Raw genomic sequence first — 18,874 nt, 5'->3', positions numbered from 1 at the left:
AAAAAAAAAAAAAAAAAAAAAAAAAAAAAAAAAGCGTGATTTGAGCCGTTTTTAATTAATTTTCGCTTAAAGTAATGTCTCACGATAGTTTAAACAATTTAATTAACTAGTTTCTCGTAACTAAATATTTTATAATACGAATTTTAAATTTCGCTTCGAAAAAACAAATGAAAAACCGCGCACGTGACGGCAAAAAAATCAGGACACGCTGTTTAAAAATCGATCGGGAATTTCCAATGGTTGATAGTCCAATGGTTCTATTTTTTCATTAAAACACAATAAACAAATTATAACAACTGTAAAGTAATGTCTATTTTTCGGGGCCAAGGTTGTATTTACACCGTTAAGGTTAAAATACTTAGGAAGGTGGAGAACCTAAAACTGAACATATATGTATGAATGTTGAAGATGCAAGGGGGAGGAGACAGGATCGAACCAAATGGAAGTCAGTAGTGTGCCTATCGCTGCACCAATAAGACATGATTTGTAAGTATTAACTTATGAATTATTGTAACTCAATAGTTAATGATTACTCGTTCTTTGTTTTCTATTCCATTCAATTATATCGCGTACACTTTCCAAATATTGATATATATACTATTATAATAAAGCGTAAACACACACTTCTTTGTTGCCTAAGATGTAAGCAATCACAGCATATTTTTGAATGTCTTTTTTTTAATAAAAACCCTACACTTACGTCACGCTTTAGACTATATATTTTCACGCCATTAAACTTAGGGGGTAAATATTTTGGATAAAAACACTAATGTGGGAAAGATACCATAAGTTGCTGCCAACATCAAGGAAGCAAGATTGCCAAGTTTTGTAATGTCATGTTATTTTGACATTTGCTATTTATAATTTGACAAATGTAAACAATAAAATACGTAATTTCATGCGGATGAAGCCGCATGGGAACAGCTAGTACAATAATAAAATCGTTATCCTCAACCTCTTAACTGGATAGAATACTCGAGAGGCAAAAATTCCATTCAATATGAGCTTTGAAATCAAATATTTAGTAAATAGTTTCTGGCAATATTGCTTCGAATTAAATATTAATTCAATAAATGTAATTTTACAATGTTTAATTGTTAATTAAAGCGAATTTCGACTAATTGGCGACCATTAACATATCTTAATCTAATAAAATAAATGTATGTACTTTCTTGTCCCTTCAACGGGAACCCTTTTAACATGAAAATGTAATTTTCATTAACTTTTCAACATTTTCTTCATGTCAATAATAGACATTTCAGTTAACCGAAGATATAATTTCAAAAAAATAATAAAACCATTTAAACCAATCCAGTATTTAACTATTCTGTCACATACAATTTAGTACAACAGTAAGATAGTAATTCGCGTAAGCAATTTAAATAATTTATAACCAGTAAAACATTTCAGCCGCGTACGTAGAACATAGTATTGTGAAAAACGACACGAATTTACAAGCTTATCCGCTATTGTCAAATTGTTTGGAAGCGCCTTTTTGAATGTATTTTTATTTCATTTATGATGTTTGACGTTCAAATTATTGCTTTTCCAAAGGCTTACATTACTTATGGCAATTTTACTTCTTACTAATATTATAAATGCGAAAGTTTAGATAGATGGATGGATGTTTGTTAGCGTTTGTAGCCTAAACGGCTGAACAGATCTCCATGAAATTTGGCACAGGTTTAGAGCATAGTCTGGAAGAAGACATAGGTTATCTTTTTCTTCTTCTTTTTATCCCTGGAATAGTTACGGTTCCCGTGGGATTCATTATTTTAGTTTTTTAATGTTTACTCGATCATTCTGCAACGGTTCAACATACCTTATTGAAATTTGGCACAGATATAAAATTAAGTCTGGAGTACACATGGGATAAGCTTTATCCCCGAGAATTGTCCGCTTCCCGAGGGATACGTAGCTTTTTGTAATTTATATAGTTTGTATGTTTTCTTATACCACGCAGACGAAGTCGCGGGCAACAGCTCGTACATTATACTTTTTACTATATTCTTCTATTTAGTCATCATTTCCTTGGCTTTATCCCTCACTAAAAAGCACACAGTTTGCCCCCTATTGTTATTAAAAAAGAACCTTAGTTTTGTCTTAATTTATGTGGCGGCTTGCCTGTCACCAATTATACTTGGAAGATTCTTTTTAGTATTCTTTTTAATTCACTACATCATCGGCTTGAATTAGTCTAGATATAGACATAGTCATTTACCAGTGACAAAATGATTTCCACACCAGATATTTCCCGCATCTTCATTCTCTACATTAAGAGCGTGCGCACATCTGAAACTTAACTATCGCACAACTTCTTAGTCTCGCGTTCATTCCTATGACCTTATACGTTACATAAGCAACCGAACAGTTACATTGGCTGCGAAACAATCGACAATCGCACAACAGTTGTGCGATAGTTTAGTTTCATTTATGCACACACTCTTAGTTTACAGTTAAGTCGCATAGGCCCTGTCCCACCGAATTGTAAATTGTCTGATAACAATCGAAGTGTAAAACATGTGATGGAAACATCGGATTTAGTTCCCTTATCTGACAGTGACGTCAATATTAAGCTATCTGAGCCTCTATCAGCCAGTGGTGGGACAGGCACTTGGCATTTTAAAATTTTGTAAGTTACATTTTAAACGTAGAATGTAAATCAAGTGTTACTTGTAACGTCAAACGCGTCATTGAGATAACCTTTCGTCATATTGTAACATTTTATTACATGTACGAGTATGTCGTGTACCCAAGCGCGCCCTTCCCTCTGACTACACGCGGATTTTATGCTTCGGTTGGAATAATACATATGAATTTATTATAAACGTTGCCGTGGTTTATTCAACGCCTGTATAAAAATGGTATCCAGAAATAAATGACTATTTAAATATATTTTAAAGTAAATAAATTAATAAAATAACATTTAATTAACAACACTGCAACACATTCGAAATAACAAAAGAAAACAAACAAAAACAATCATGACATAAGAAATTAAAAAATAATTAAATATAAGACTATAATAACCATTGTAATGTTGACCGTATTGGGTCCACGCTCAGCTTTGAATACTGGGTACTCAAAGTTTACTCTTATTTAGTAATCTTAAATTATTCAATTAACATTTAAAACAATCAACTATTTTTTTATAACAAAGGTGGCAAACGAGCAACCGGCCACTTGAATCTACAGTAATGGAAAGCGATCGCTGCCCATAAACATCCGCAATTGCAGATGCGGTGCCTACCCTTAATTGACGGAGGAAGAGACGCACATAAAATGGACATTTCCCCTTCCTATGTGTCTCCTCCATCTCTATTTTAGATATGCTAAGCTCGTTACACACGTCCCGTTTTTATTTTAAAAGATGGCAAACAACCAAGCGGTCACCGAAATACGCCATAATGGCGAAGCGACCCGCGCCTTACTCCTCCACCGAGAAATCCACTTGTCCTTCCCATCCTTTCCTCTTAAGAAAAGGATGGAAAGGGAAAGGGACTAAAACTAGGCCTCCGTCTCCACACTCATCAGAAGAAACGCGAAAATGTGTATTTTTTAAGATTTTGTAGGATTAATTACATTATGAACAAGTTTAAATTTAAATGACTTCACCTGGTATTTACAAGAGACAATAGGCACAAATGACTATGACGGGTCAAGTACTGGCCTACATTCGGGTTATGTCTTGTAAAGCGATTTGTAATTTCTACCATGACTTAAATTATACAAAACACCTGAAATGATGTTAACACAAATTGACAGACAATAGACCATTTTAATTATTGATGCAGATTAAATTAATAGGACTATCTTTCTATTGCGACTATCTAAATTTTTTTTAAATTTAATGTTAAAAACCTTGAAATTTGAAGCTTGACAATATTGGAATTCCATAATACTTAATTTTAAAAATGTGAAATTGTTTTTTTTTATAACATAAGGTGGCAAACGAGCAAGCGGCTGCCTGAATCCACCGAAAAGGAAAGCGATAGCTGCCCATGAACATCCGCAATTGCAGATGCGATGCCTACCCTTGATTGCCGGTGGACAAGACGCACATAAATAGAGCATTTCCCCTATGCGTCTCCTCCACCTTCAAATCCACTTTTCCTTCCCATCCTCTCCTCTTAAGAAAAGGGTGGAAAAGGAAAGGGACTAAAATTAGGCCTCCGGCACCACACTCATCAGACGAAACGCGAAATTGCTTCCACTTCACGCCTGTTTTCTGTGTGGTAGTACTACACCGGGCAAGCCGACCCATTCGTGCGAAGATGGATGGATGTTTGTTACTAAGTATCTCTAAAACTCCAACTAATATCGGTTAATTGGCATAGAATTGAAACATAGTCTTGTAGAACAAAGGCTACATAACATTTTAATTCCGCGCGGACAGTCACGGGCGAACACTACTGTAGTAGCTAAGCCATTTGAAGTAATAAATTAAAACAGATGTTACAGAATACATTTTACAACGAATTAAAATACGAGATTCGGTTACGCGGTCGACTCGGCCTAATATCGGCGGTGTTAATGTAGGTCACACACCTGACCCCTCGCTCATTCAATATTGATACTGGAGAGCTGTAAGGACACTGCCCACGTTACATGTCTTATTTTATTAAAGTCTGCACATATTTTATTTATGTTTTTTGGAACCGACTGACTCAGGGATGTATCTTTTACAACCGTATGTTAATTAGAGATGGATGGATTGTGTGAAAGGTGACATGATCAAGAAGGGAGTGACTAAGGTGACGGATAATAGTATTATATTTAACAGTGGTGGTGCCCGATTTAACATCTTAGCACGAATAGGCAGGCACGCCCGGTGTAATTCCACGACCACACAGAAGACAGGCGTGAAATGGAAGCAATTCCGTGTTTCGTCTGATGAGTGTGGTGCCGGAGGCCTAATTTAAGTCCCTTTCTCTTTACCACCCTTTTCTTATAAGGAGACGATGGTAAGGGAAAGTGGATTTGACGGTGGAGGAGATGCATAGGAAGGGGAAATATCCTTTTATGTGCGTCTCATCCTCCGTCGGATAAGGGTAGGCAACGCATCTGCAATTGCGGATGTCTATGGGCAGCGGTCGCTTCGCCATTTTGGCAGATTTAGGTGGCCGCTTGTTCGTTTTCCGCCTTATGATATAAAAAAAAATAGTTATTGAGGAAAAAAATCCGTATTTACTGGAGTATGATAAGTTAAGGGATATGAGGATGTTAATTCTAATGTAAACTCCCGTAAATTGAAATTGAACCAATTTTAATGAGTGAGGACTCTCGGATTTGTTATCTACCTTTTAATCACTCGGGTTTTTTTTTATTAACTGTGTTAAATATAACATTCGACTGAAGTTTTACACTACAAATCGAATTTAACATCATCATCAACTTGCCCTCATCCCTTACGGAGGGTCGGCACAGTATGTGCTGCTCTTCCATACATCTCTATCAGCCGTCATATCTGAATCCACTCCTTTCTTAAGCATATCCTCTTTCACACAATCCATACATACTTTCTTCGGTCAAAACTTAACAAAAGGTGTGAATTTTTTAAAACATTCAAAATTAAAAATTATGAAATAAATTATTCATACAACAGTAAAATGCAGGCAGGAAGTTTTCATTCTCTCCGGTGCTATAAAAATGCGAAAAGAAAACTTTTTTACGGCTCATTTCATATTTCATGTTCACAACAGTGCCGCTAGGTGTCGCTAGGTGTAGCTACAACCTCTCGACCTTTTTTCTCAAACACAATGCAAGTCATAATTTCTAGTTAAACTGTAGGATAAACAGTATTAAAACGTGAAAATGAAAAATAAGTTTAAATTCATAATTTAAACATGATTTTAACCACACATATTGAACAGTCAAACTGTACAGTTATAACTGCGCAGTTTATACTTCTTGGTGCCGGCGGCCTAATTTGAGCCTCTTTCACTTTCCCCCCTTTTCTTAAGAGGAAAGGATGGGAAGGAAAAGTGGATTTCTCGATGGAGAAATCCACAGAATCGCACAGAAAGGTGGAATATCCTCTTTTTGACTGTTCCGTGTGCTTTTTCTTATTACGTAAATTTGCTTGTTAATTACTTTATAATATTAAAAAACTCAATAATTTTCACAACAACCAATGTTAAATTATTAATAAAATGTAAGCGGCTATGGAATAGCAAAAATATAATTGAAGGGGAATTTTACATGAACTCACACAAGAATAACAAATTATTCAGTTCATAAAAGGTCGTATTCATTATACGAAATACAAAGTAAAACAAACTGGACTTAATAGTGCGGAAATGTTCCTTTTGGGTATTTTCCGGGCGAAAATAATTTTTACTTTTCCGTTTCCAACTGAAAAAACGATACGCTTCGTCTAGCGTCGAACGCGTTATTTTTAATGGAATTAATAGTTTACGCGTTGCCTTATTAACACATATGAATGTCGTTTCAATATTCAGCCGTAAAACACTTATTCTCACCTACAACTCCTGTAATCCATGTGACCTATATTACGTGAAACGCACGTAAGCGATGGTGACGGAAGTGACAATAATAAACTCAACCCCCAGGGTGAAACCTAATCACATGCAGGCTGAATTCATTCTCAATATTAAAATAAATTAGAGCGTGGCTTAGTTTTATTTTCATAACTAAAATATTCCTTTAAGTAATCCATACTATTATAATAAAGCGTAAACACACACTTTTTTGTTGCGTAAGATGTCAGCAATTACAGTATATTTTTGAATAATTACTTTTTTAATGAAACGCCCTACACTTACGTCACGCTTTAGGCTATATATTTTCACGCCATTAAACTCAGGAGATAAATATTTTGGATAAAAACTAATGTGGGAAAGAGGCCATAAGTTGCTGCCAACATCAAGGAAGCAAAATTGCCATACTTTCTCATCATGTCATGTCTGTCATTTTGACATTTGTACAGTTGCAAATTCAATAATTTGACAAATGTAATCAATAAAACAATTTCCATAATAATTAAAATAGTCCTTTAAGTAATTTACGTATTAAAGCATTATTTAATTCAGAGTTTCTTAAGATTTTGAAACTATCAAATATGATAGGATAAAGGATAATGTACCCTATATTAACTCAAAAGAAAGATAAACTATTTCGTTAAAAAACTAACGATCACAGATTAAAAACTGAAAGTAACTTTAATTCAAGCTTATATTTATATACTAACTGTTGCTCGCGAAATTAAAAATATATTTAAAAAAATACAGCCAATGTTACTCAGAGATAATGTAGCTTTTTAATGGTGAGAGAATTTTTTAAATCGGCCCAGTAGTTATTGAGTTATTTCAATACATACAAAAAACAATTCTTTCCTCTTTATAATATTAAGTATATGTGTAGATGGTTATTAATCGTCAGCTACGTAGAATATCATTAAAAGAATATAGAGTAGATAACAAAGAGCCCTCAGTTGCAGACCCCTTGTAGTCTAGGAGTGGGTAGAAGGGGGATAGGAGGCGGTGACCACATTCATCCGTATTATATTGTTACTAGCAAATACTAGGTAAGGACTGGACCACACTATGAGGTTATTGATTATGTCTATAATTGTCATAAGCACAAGTCAAGGTCTGTCAGAGAATTAAAGTCGCTATCCACTTAGTTTCGAATAACGTACAGCAATCTTTCGTTGTAAGAACTATAATTTGTATGAAAATATGTATATTACCAGCTACGGCCGCGACTCCGTCTGCGTGGTATTAAAAAAAGAAAAGCAAGTAGTTTATGTGTTCTTCCAGACCGTCGTCTACATCTATACCAAATTTCATTGAAATTCGTTCAGCCGTTTAGGCTACAAACTCTAACAAACATCCATCCATCTATACTTTTTTATTTATAATATTAAGTACGAAAGTATGATTTTGACACGTTGTCGGCTTTTACAAAAATGAGTGTGAAATAAACATCCTTAAATAGTTTAAAGCATCCAGAAATAATTACATATTGCTTAAGAAATTAGTGAGCAAAATTAAGTTTATTTTTAATCAAAGCAATAACATCGATTACATGTTTCCAATTGGAAATAACTGATAAGCCTCGTTTAATTTTTTTTCCAAAATCCGATAATTTAATTAACTCTACCGCAGGAATTACTACCTAATATTTTTATCGTTAATTAAAATTTTCAATTTAAAATCAACGCTGTGTCGTAATTAAGATAGGAGATTAAAAAACTTAAAACGATCAAACTGGGACAGAGTTAAGTACTGTTTTGCCCCATAATTGAATTATGAAAATTAATTTTTAATTTAAAAATGTATAAAACCTAGACGACGAATGTTTAATAAAAGCGTCGCAAGCCGATGATCTAGGCTAGATCTAAAAGGGGGACTATAAATTCCATTAACAAACGACTGACAGATTGCAAGCATCGTCTACGAAGCGAAATATTCGGCCTTTTTTTAAATATAAGGTGGCGAACGAGCAAGCGGCTAACTGAATCCACCGAAATGGATGCGACCGCTGCCCATAGACATCCGCAATTGCAGATGCGTTGCCTACCCTTAATTAACGGAGGAGACGCACATAAAGAAGACATTTCCCCTTCCCATGCATCCTCTCCAACGTCAAATCCACTTTACGTTCCCATAAAAAAAGGGTGAAAAGGGAAAGGGACTAAAATTAGGCCTCCGGCACCACACTGATCAGACTTAACACGGAATTGCTTTCACTTCACGCCTTTTTTCTGTGTGGTCGTGGTAATACACCGGGCGAGCCGGCCCATCCGTGCGAAGATGTTAAAGCGGGCTTTACCACTGTTAAAATATCATTTACTGAATCTCTACAAAATAGACTGGACTTCAATGCTGTAAAGCGTCTAGGTCTAATGCATAATTTATATTGATAAAACAAAACATTCGCGTGAAAGTATCGTCCCCTTATAGCACGCCAGCGCCTCTGTCGCAAACAACCTCAAATATTCACGAAGTAAACTCCGAACTCTTCCCTTCATACACATTTAAAATACTACAATAAAGACTACATTGTAGAACTTACTGTCTATATCTATAGTTTATTTAAACTAATATAATAAACAATAAGATAGAGGACAAATATTTTTAAATGAAAATTTACAAATTGACCTAAACTTCAACTGGTCAAAAACTTTACATTCACCTTTTTCTATTAAGAAAAGGATTGGATGGAAAAGTGGATTTGACGGTGGTGGGGACGCGTAGGAAAGGAAAATATCCTCTTTATGTGCGTCTCCTCCTTCGTCGATTTAGGGTAGGCAACGCATTTGCAATTGCGGATGTCTATGGGCAGCGGTCGCTTCACCTATTTGGTAGATTTAGGTGGCGCTTGCTCGTTCACCACCTTTTTCTATAAAAAATACCTTTAAGGAGTACATAACACATTTAGACTCTTTTTAATATTTAATAGATTAACGATATTTTTTTACTAAATTTGACCATAAACTTAAAAATATAATAGAAAAGTGGAACGTAAAATATTATTTAATTAACAGCACGCAGTAAGCTTTGAGTGGTACAAAGCGCGGCCGCACAATGCGGTTTAATGTTTAACTAGAATTTCTCGTTTCGTATCAACCGACCTACATCGCCAGGACATGCGTTATTTGGACTTTCTGTACTCTTATTTCTGTAAAATATTTTAAAGTCCTTCTCTATGCTATTTGTTAAACTCTACTTGTGTAAAGCTCTAAGTCTGCATAACAATTATTTAATTATCAACAACAAAAAAACAATGGCAAAAATAACATCACATTGCTAAGTAACATGTCTTAACGTTGTTTTTTGTTTCAGTAATACAGCAACTATGACGTCACAGGCGTTAAAATGGAGGTGAAAAAGCAAGAGAAACCTGGAAGTTTGTCGCCGGTGAAAGGATTAAGAAGGGACGACGACGGCAAGACTTCCAGGTCCAACAGTAAATCGGAGAGAGACCTCCGCCTACCGGAAAAGTCCCCCAGTGAAGATGCAGTCAAGAGAGAAAGACGACCATCTAGAGCCAGTGAGAGTTCTAAGGACAATTTAGAAAGGTATTAAGATATCTATGTGCGTCTCCTTCTACGTCAATTAAGGGTACGAACACTTCTGCAATTGCGGATGTTTATGGGCAGCGGTCGCTTTGCCATTTTAGGGTATTCAAGATGCTTGCTCTTTTGCCACCTTATGATATTTAAAAAAAATGCTTCACATTTAATAGCCAAATTAGTATACAACTAGCTGTTCCCGGCTTCATCCGCATGAAATTATGAAAATTTTATTTTATTGTTAACATTTGTCAAATTATCAATAGCAAATTTAAAAATGACATGACATGATGTCAAACCTTGGCAATCTTGCTTCCTTGATGTTGGCAGCAACTTATGGTCTCTTTCCCACATTAGGGTTTTTATTAAAATTAATTAACCCCTAAGTTTAATGACGTAAAAATATATAGCCTAACGTGACGTATGTGTAGGGCTTTTTATTAAATAAAGAATTATTCAAAAATGTGCTGTAATTACTGACATCTTAGATAACAAAGAAGTGTGTGTTTACCCTTTATTATAATAGTATAGAAGTATAGATAAGTAAAAGAAAATAACCCTATACTAGTTGGTAGTAGTTAGTATTTTAGGTACCTATTTATTTTTTATTCCAATTTTGATCGCTATATCTGTCTTAATGCCTACATTTAGTTATTTATTTCGTGTACAATCTACCCTTATAAGAAAAAAACCTTGGTATGTATGTACTTACTAGTTTAACAAAGTAAATAATGAGCACATAACATTTGTAAAACTTCCATTCTAAGGCAAATTCCACGGGTATTGTACAAACTTTCGGAGATAGGGGACAAGTTAAAAGAAACGGTGAAGTAATAAAACTTTTTCAATCATTTTTACAAGCTTTCCTGATCAAAGACGAAATTCTCACTCCGCGATAACTAGTTTTAAACTCACAAAAACTGTTCCCAATTTATCGGGTAAATTTTAATTGAACCCCTCAATAGTTACTCAAAGTTTTGGAAGCAAGGCGTATCAAAACTTTGCTTTAGGCGTTAAAATACTCATTTCTATGATTTCTGGCTTATCTTATAAAGTAACAAGCCTGTTGGTCGCGACTTCGAGTCCGTGATATTAAGATTAAAATCAAAAATATAGCCTACTAGCTTTCGCCCGAGACTCCATTCGCGTGGAATTAAAAAAAAAGTGAGTAGCCTATTTGTTCTTTCAGACTATCCTCTGCATCCAAAACAAATTTCATCAAAATCTGTTCAGCCGTTTAGGCTACAAACTCTAACAAACATCCATCCATCTAAACTTTCACATTTATAACATGAGGATAATGTTAGTCACTGATAACATAGCTTTTTAATGGTGAAAGATTAAAAAACAGCTTAGTAGTTTTTTATTTATTTCACTACATACCAAAATAAATACAATTTTTTCTCTTTATAACATCAGTATATATGGATAATTAATTTGGTATATAAGGGTGACAATACATTTTTAAAATTGCGCGAAAACCCCACGGTTATCTTTATTCAAGACAATATTCCTAACCTACAAATCCATTTAAAAACACGACAGAAGCATTATAAAAGCGTTAGTTAGAATTGTAGTTTGTAATAATATAAAAGCAAATTTTAATTACACAAAGTCAAAGGGAAACTGCACTGAGTTTCGGTGAAAATAACATTCACTGCAGTGTAAAGAACGTCGTTTGAAAATGAATAGTAACTATAAAACAAAAGCTACTTGAATCTGATTAATGTTAAACTTTTTAATACAAAGTCATGTTAAATCATACTACCATACTTCATACTAATATTATAAATGCGAAAGTTTAGATGGATGGATGTTTGTTAGAGTTTGTAGCCTAAACGGCTGAACGGATTTCAATGAAATTTAGTATAGATGTAGAGGATAGTCTAGAAGAACACATAGGCACACATTTGTTTTTAATTCCACGCGGACGGAGTCACGGGCAAAAGCTAGTTCTTTAATTAAATCTTATTACATTCCTTGATTCTTATGCTATCAAATAATTGTTTTGTATTAAGCTTTGTATTGAATTTATTTAAAACTAGTTGTTATCTGCGACTTCGTTAGCGGGAAATTTTTAATTTTACTAATAACATTAATGCTGACATCAGTTACTTTAACACCAAAGTCTCGTGAAAATCAGTGCATCTATTTAGATTCTCCGGAACATCAGTCGTGCGGACAGACAGACAAATATTTTAAAATTTGAATTTTGATATCAGCAACGCAAACACGAAATTTATGATTTTTTTTCAATTAATATACAGACACTTTTATTATATGTATAGATAATGCGTTCGCTATCAACCTTTCGATTGTATAAGATAAATGTATAAGGTAATCGTATTACATATATTTTATCTTATAATCCACAGATTAACATAAAATTTTCCACATTGATTGTTGATTTCTACATCAATACTTTTTTATTATCTCATAATGTTTTTCAATCTATATTTACACACTATAACCATTCTATTAACTGTAAAGAATCATACATATTAACAGTGGTAGAGCCCGCTTTAACATCTTCGCACGAATGGGCCGGCTCGCCCGGTGTATACCACGACTACACAGAAAACAGGCGTAAAGTGGAAGCAATTCCGTGTTTCGTCTGATTAGTGTGGTGCCGGAGGCCTAATTTTAGTCCCTTTTCCTTTTCACCCTTTTTTTAGAGGAAAGGATGGGAAGGTAAAGTGGATTTGACGGTGAAGGATTGCATGGGAAGGGGAAATGGCCTCTTTATGTACATCTCCTCCGTCAATTAAGGGTAGGCAACGCATCTGCAATTTTGGATGTCTATGGACAGCGGTCGCTTTCCATTTCGGTGGATTCAGATGGTCGCTTGCTCGTTTACCTCCTTATGTTATAAAAAATATGATTTCTTTTATTTCAAAGGAAATGTTTAATGCATTCTTTGTCAATTAATAACTACGATGACAAAGAAAAATTTAAATCTGTTGTAGATTTGAACGGATTACCTTGGTTTATGATTGATTACATTTTAAATACCTAACTAAATATGATGTAAACGCTTTAAATAATTCCGTAATACGTTGTAACGTTCTTACGTTGAAGGAATACATCGCGACATCTAAGATTCATATTAAAATACTTCGACTTCGAATCATTATTGTAGGAGCCACAGCCTATGCTTTAATAAAATATAGTCTTGTTCAGCTCTTAACATTTTCTACAAATTTGTACAGAATAACCGTAACCATAACAATTTGTACCAATAACACCGTTTTTTCGTGTATTCACACTCCCTGCTCGCCACTACCAATATGGCCGTCTTGTAGTCGAGCCAATGTAACATCCTTATTTCTTGCATCTGATTACTTTCCGATTATAAACATAACAAGTAGAATTCCTACATTTTAAACTATGACATAAATTTTTAAATAATGTGTTGGATCACAATTACAAAGTTTATAAGGTTATTTTAAATGAAGACAAAATGGTATTGATTTATAGCACAGACTAAATAACATTCAAGAATACAGAATATCAACATAGGTAAAAAACTAATATTATTATAAACAAAATGGCGGTTACTTACATTACATTGGATATTGGCAAGAACTGGTTTTGAATCCGTCAAGGTCCTTTCATCAGGTAACTTCTCTCATGAGAGTAACACCTAATACGAATAGTATAGACTAGATTGTATTGTAAATGTTCTTCACGTTTGAACGCAATTTCCGTTTGTACGACAAAGAATAGTTCGGGCTGTCGGTGCCAGGGCTTCAGTTCGATTGTAACGTGGGTACCGTCAACAGAAAAAAGTGAATAAGATACAAAACTACCTTACACTTTCATAACATAAACACTTTAAAAACCGCTGTTTTTTATACTAATAGAATAAAGATGAAAATTTTATATTTATTGAAATATCTCAAAAATTACTAGGCCTATTTTAAAAATTCTTTTACCGTTAGAAAGGTAATTTATCGAGTAACCTAGGCTGTTTTTTATTATTTTTTTTAACTTCACGCGAATGAAATGGTGAGCCACAGCTAGTAAATAATGTTTTTATCTCCTACTTTCTTTTTGACAAAAAACTAACGAGTGTACTCACCCTAAAAATAAAAAATGCTGAGGACGAATGGTAAAGTCCTAAGTTTTTACACAATATAATATTACATAACAAAATATTTAAAAACTGTCTTACCACTTTGACAGTGTTTAACTGACATTTTAGGTTAAGCAAACGTCAACTCTTTGATAGCGTGACTAGCGCCATTGCGGATTTTTGACAAAACATTGTTATTGAAGTTATCGAAGTCCACGCATTGTTATTAAAGCGTTATGCTTTGGAAGTGCAATTTTAACTAATCCTACTAATATTATAAATGCGAAAGTTTATATGGATGGATGTTTATTAAAGTTTGTAGCCTAAACTGCTGAACGGATCTTGATAAAATTTAGTATAGAAGTCGAGGGTAGTCTGGAAGATTCCACGCGGACGTAGTCGCAGGCGAAAGCTGGTAACAACTAAGTTATACTAAGAGTAGTGTGAAGATACATATTTATATTACATATAACTACGACGTCTTCAAGCAAATGTAATAAACATTATTGATCAAAGAACGTTTATAATATCAATCAGCGGCGGTCAGTATTAAAACACATATTTAACTAAGCAGTGTTTAACTATATTTATGTAGGACAAAATAATTTGAAACTTAACAGTACTGTATACTGTTGCTTACTTGAGCTAAGTAATAAGTACATAACAAGCACGCAGTGTAACAGGCTCGCAGATTTTCTTGCGAGAACTCGAGCGCTTTAATTAGCCCACTGGTTCATGTTTAACTTGATAAGCTTTACTTAGTACTCTCGTTATAATGTTGTTAAATACGACTGAGATGTTAATATTACTTTAATTTTATATATACTAGTTTTTAGTATAAAATTGAATCCTAAATATTAGTTGTACTCTTCAAAGTTTTTAACAGTAAAAGTAATATTTTATCTTTATGTAGAAACTAGCTATCGTCCGCCATTTTGTCCGCGTCAAACGGAAAAAAAACATAAAAAACCTATGTGTTCTTCTAGACTATCCACTACATCTATACCAAATTTCATCAAAATCTGTTCAGCCGTTTACGCTACACTCTGATAAACATCCATCTATCTAAACTTTCGCATTTATTATATTAGTATGATTATTTCCTTGTATGTTAATACAAAACATATATGCCTTTTTGTCTTATTCACTCTTTTAAAAACAAACAAATTCTAATCCTAAGACACAAATCTGGTTAAAAATATTACCAAGAATAAATTAGAAATAAATCTAATGCATAAACGAACATAACATTAACACTTAAACTATGTAAATTTAATTTCAAATGATTTTTCAATTCTATCATTTTACAGACAAGATTCAAAGTCGCTATCACCAAAAGTATCCAGAAAATACTTTACAAACTGGAAACAGGCGTGCGATAAGACGAAGGATAAAACGAAAGAACTATTGAAGCGATGGCGAACGTTACCCGAAGCTGAGACATCCGAGCATATGCAGGAACCGAGCAATAACGAGGAAGATAAAAACCATGGATGGAGTGTACACGTCTGGAGTGAGTATTTTAATCTATCATTACGTTACTTACTGCGTTGGCGCAGCGACCCAAAGTGGGTCTTGGTCTCCGACACGAGAGAGCGCCAGCGTCGTCTATCCTGCGTCGCCGCCTGCCAGTCGATCGACTCTTGCTCGCGCAGATCCACCTATTACGTTACTTAAGTCTTCATTTATTTTATCACTAGCTTTCACCCGCAACACCGTCCGTGTAGAATTAAAAAAACAAAAGAGAGTAGCCTATGTGTTCTTCCAGACCATCTACTGCCAAATGTTCAGCCCTTTAGGCTACAAACTTTAACAAACATCCATCGATCCATTCATCTAAATTTTCGCATTGATAATATTACTATGATTATCTTTGTAAAATAGGGATCTATTTTGTGTAAGTAAAACCACGTTTTTTATCGCAATAAAATACAAACAATTGATTGAGAATTATAAAGTCAGGTGTTTTTGTATGACGATTGCAATCTTTGCTAAATTCGTTATCGAAAATAAAAATAAACACGCCCCCAACTCACGTAATAAATTATGATAATTTTATATGATATGATAATTGTTAAGGTGATATTTTATCAGATATAACACTTTTTATATGATTTTTAATATTCATAGCAACTACTGATGGATAAAAGGTATACGCTCCTTTAATTCCTATTTAAGGTCTCGTCACATTCAGGCGTTTCGTTACATGAAAGAGATAGAACATACATTAGATGAAACAGAGCGAGACAGCTATACAGTCTATTACAAAATACGTGTAATTTGAGTATGATTGTATATTTAAAGATATTATGATATTTAAAAAACTGTTTAAGTAAATATAAGAATATATTTAAAGTCACATCACATTGTCTTCACGATCATAATCTATAATACTTTGACGTTATCAAGATGTAAAAAAAAATTACAAATATTTTAATATTTTTATATTTATCCTCACGTGTTCGAGACATGTGAATAAAACGGAGTTATAAAGTAAAGGAAAGAAAAAAGAATAAGAATAAAACCCTAATATGTTAATTAGAAACTCGACTGACTAGGACATTCAAAATAGATTATTTTGGTGTGGGTCAGTGCCAAATCTATATCTATACTATCTATACTCTATACTATTATAATAAAGCGTAAATACACACTTCTTTATTGCCTAAGATGTCAGCATATGAACATAACATTTGAACATATGGAGTAAATATTTTGTATAAAAACCCTAATGTGGGAAAGAGACCATAAGTTGCTGCCAACATCAGGGAATCAAGATTGTCATCATGTCATGTCATTATGACATTTGTAATTGATAATTTGAAAAATGTTAACAATGAAATAAAATTTTCATATTTTCATGCGGATGAAGCCGCACGGGAACTTTTAGTATTACATAAAACACATACACAAAACATTTTCCTGCTTTGACTGAGGAAAAAACTAGCATTTTCACGGATTATAATTAAAAAACTCAAACCCCTTGTTTGCTTCAAAAATAAATTAAAATTCAAAGCAAGGCTCGCATTGCATTGTTTTCTTATCTGACGTCTTTAATATATCGCAATTGTACCCGGAATTTATTTATAGTATAAACAACTCGTTTTATTATCTTAATTGAATTGCAAATTGTGAAAACTCTCGTATTTATACAAGCAGTTTGTGCATTACGTATGTTTCGTGCCGAGGCGTGGTTGTTATGATAAATATTTGGTGATATAATTTTCAAATGTACGTCATCTGTTTATGTCGCTGGATTATGTACGGATGATGTTATCGCTTATATTTTAGTATCTCGTCATTACAGTGAATTGTAACCATCATTAGTCGACGGACAGCGGTCGTGTGCGGTTGTTTCTGAGATAATTAATTACAAAATGGTATTCGGTGAGTGAAATAAAATTATTTAACAAAAATCCTCTTTCTACTCGTATTTAATATATCTGATCTGAACTACATCATCGTGTTGTGTTCGATATTCAATTCTTTCTAGAAATTATTTCATATCTTAATTTTGCTAGACCATCTGACCTTTTTTTTCCGAAGGGGAATGCTTTCTGCATACTCCGTGCCTCTGGGCAGACACGTGAGTTATGTGGGACTCTCCCCCCTAGTCGGGGGCATAAACCCCTTCGTTCCCTCCTGGCCATTGTGTGGGACGCCACGGGATCGCTTGCGTTTAGACCATCTGACCTAAAAGAAGGCTAATACAATCCTTAACAATATAAAACATCCTACATTAATATTTCAGTTAAATTTTATAATTGCTCGCGCGATCCTAATGAATTATTTACATGATTACACCTTCACTTCGTCCACATTAAAGTTAACATCTACCCTCATATAATATTCAAAGCGTCTGTCTGAACTTGTCGGGAGTGCCGACCTCATTGCTTTCATAAACCTGTCACAAAATATGAGTATAATTTTCAAGCAAGTGTCGCTAGAGTGCTTCGCGACTTAACTTCAATTCCTCTTTACATTTAACGAATTATATAGGATATATTTCATATTAAATAGCTATTAAAGTTCTATACTACATACGAAATTTGTCGCTCAAAATAAAATTTCATTTCTTCCACCAAACTATTACGTCACTCATATGTAAATAAAAGAAACAGAATTAAAAAAGGTATAAGGTTTTTAGTTATATTCTTGCGTCGATTTAAAAATAATCTGATTAACAAAATAAATAATCTATAACAGTGACTAAAAGATAATAAATATAATTAGACACATCGACTAAAATTAAAAAGAAAGCCAGTTGCATTGAAATGACGCTGTCAAATTCCGTTTTCACAAATCTCGTGGGCATTGATCATGCTTATTTTTAAATCGCCGAAGGGATTGCACTAGGCGGTTGTACAATTGAAATAATGAACAAAACAACAAAAAAGAAGAAAGAGAAAGAAATCGAAGTCATTTCTGAGGAAGATGATTCCAAAATAAATGAAGAGGTCGCGTCAACGTCTACTGACAACATCAAAAGAACAAGAAGCAGTAACGTGAAGGAGGAAGGATTTTACAATTATAAAAAAATGGTGACGCGAAATCTGAATTCCCAAGACCAGGGAGTTATGAAAGCGAAGAAACAACCCAAGAAATCGTCAAAGACTAAAAAAAGCAAACAGACCACAGTTAAGCGTCAAACGTAAAATTATTTACTATAAAACTTAGCGGTTAATAAGAAAGTGATATTTGTTGTAGAAATGATTAATTAAATATTTTTTGATATTTACATTCTTAATTTTCATTTGTCA

The 18,874-nt window shown here is 33.8% G+C and overlaps 1 protein-coding gene across 1 annotated transcript in view; it reads left to right on the top strand.

Annotated features, from left to right (window-relative positions):
* LOC106110384 overlaps window positions 1–18,874 on the top strand; it is a 45,388-nt gene that overhangs the window by 20,041 nt on the left and 6,473 nt on the right. The window contains exons 2-3 of the mRNA XM_013292211.1: window positions 9,810–10,045; window positions 15,425–15,627. Of these exons, the coding sequence (XP_013147665.1) occupies window positions 9,843–10,045; window positions 15,425–15,627 (406 nt within the window). The 5' untranslated portion in view covers window positions 9,810–9,842. The remainder of the gene's footprint in view (window positions 1–9,809; window positions 10,046–15,424; window positions 15,628–18,874) is intronic.

Source organism: Papilio polytes, unplaced genomic scaffold (genome assembly GCF_000836215.1).
Source record: "Papilio polytes unplaced genomic scaffold, Ppol_1.0 DF820678.1, whole genome shotgun sequence".
Lineage (NCBI taxonomy): Eukaryota > Metazoa > Arthropoda > Insecta > Lepidoptera > Papilionidae > Papilio > Papilio polytes.
Note: the sequence above shows the minus strand (reverse complement) of the source record. Positions and strands in the feature narration are given on the sequence as shown.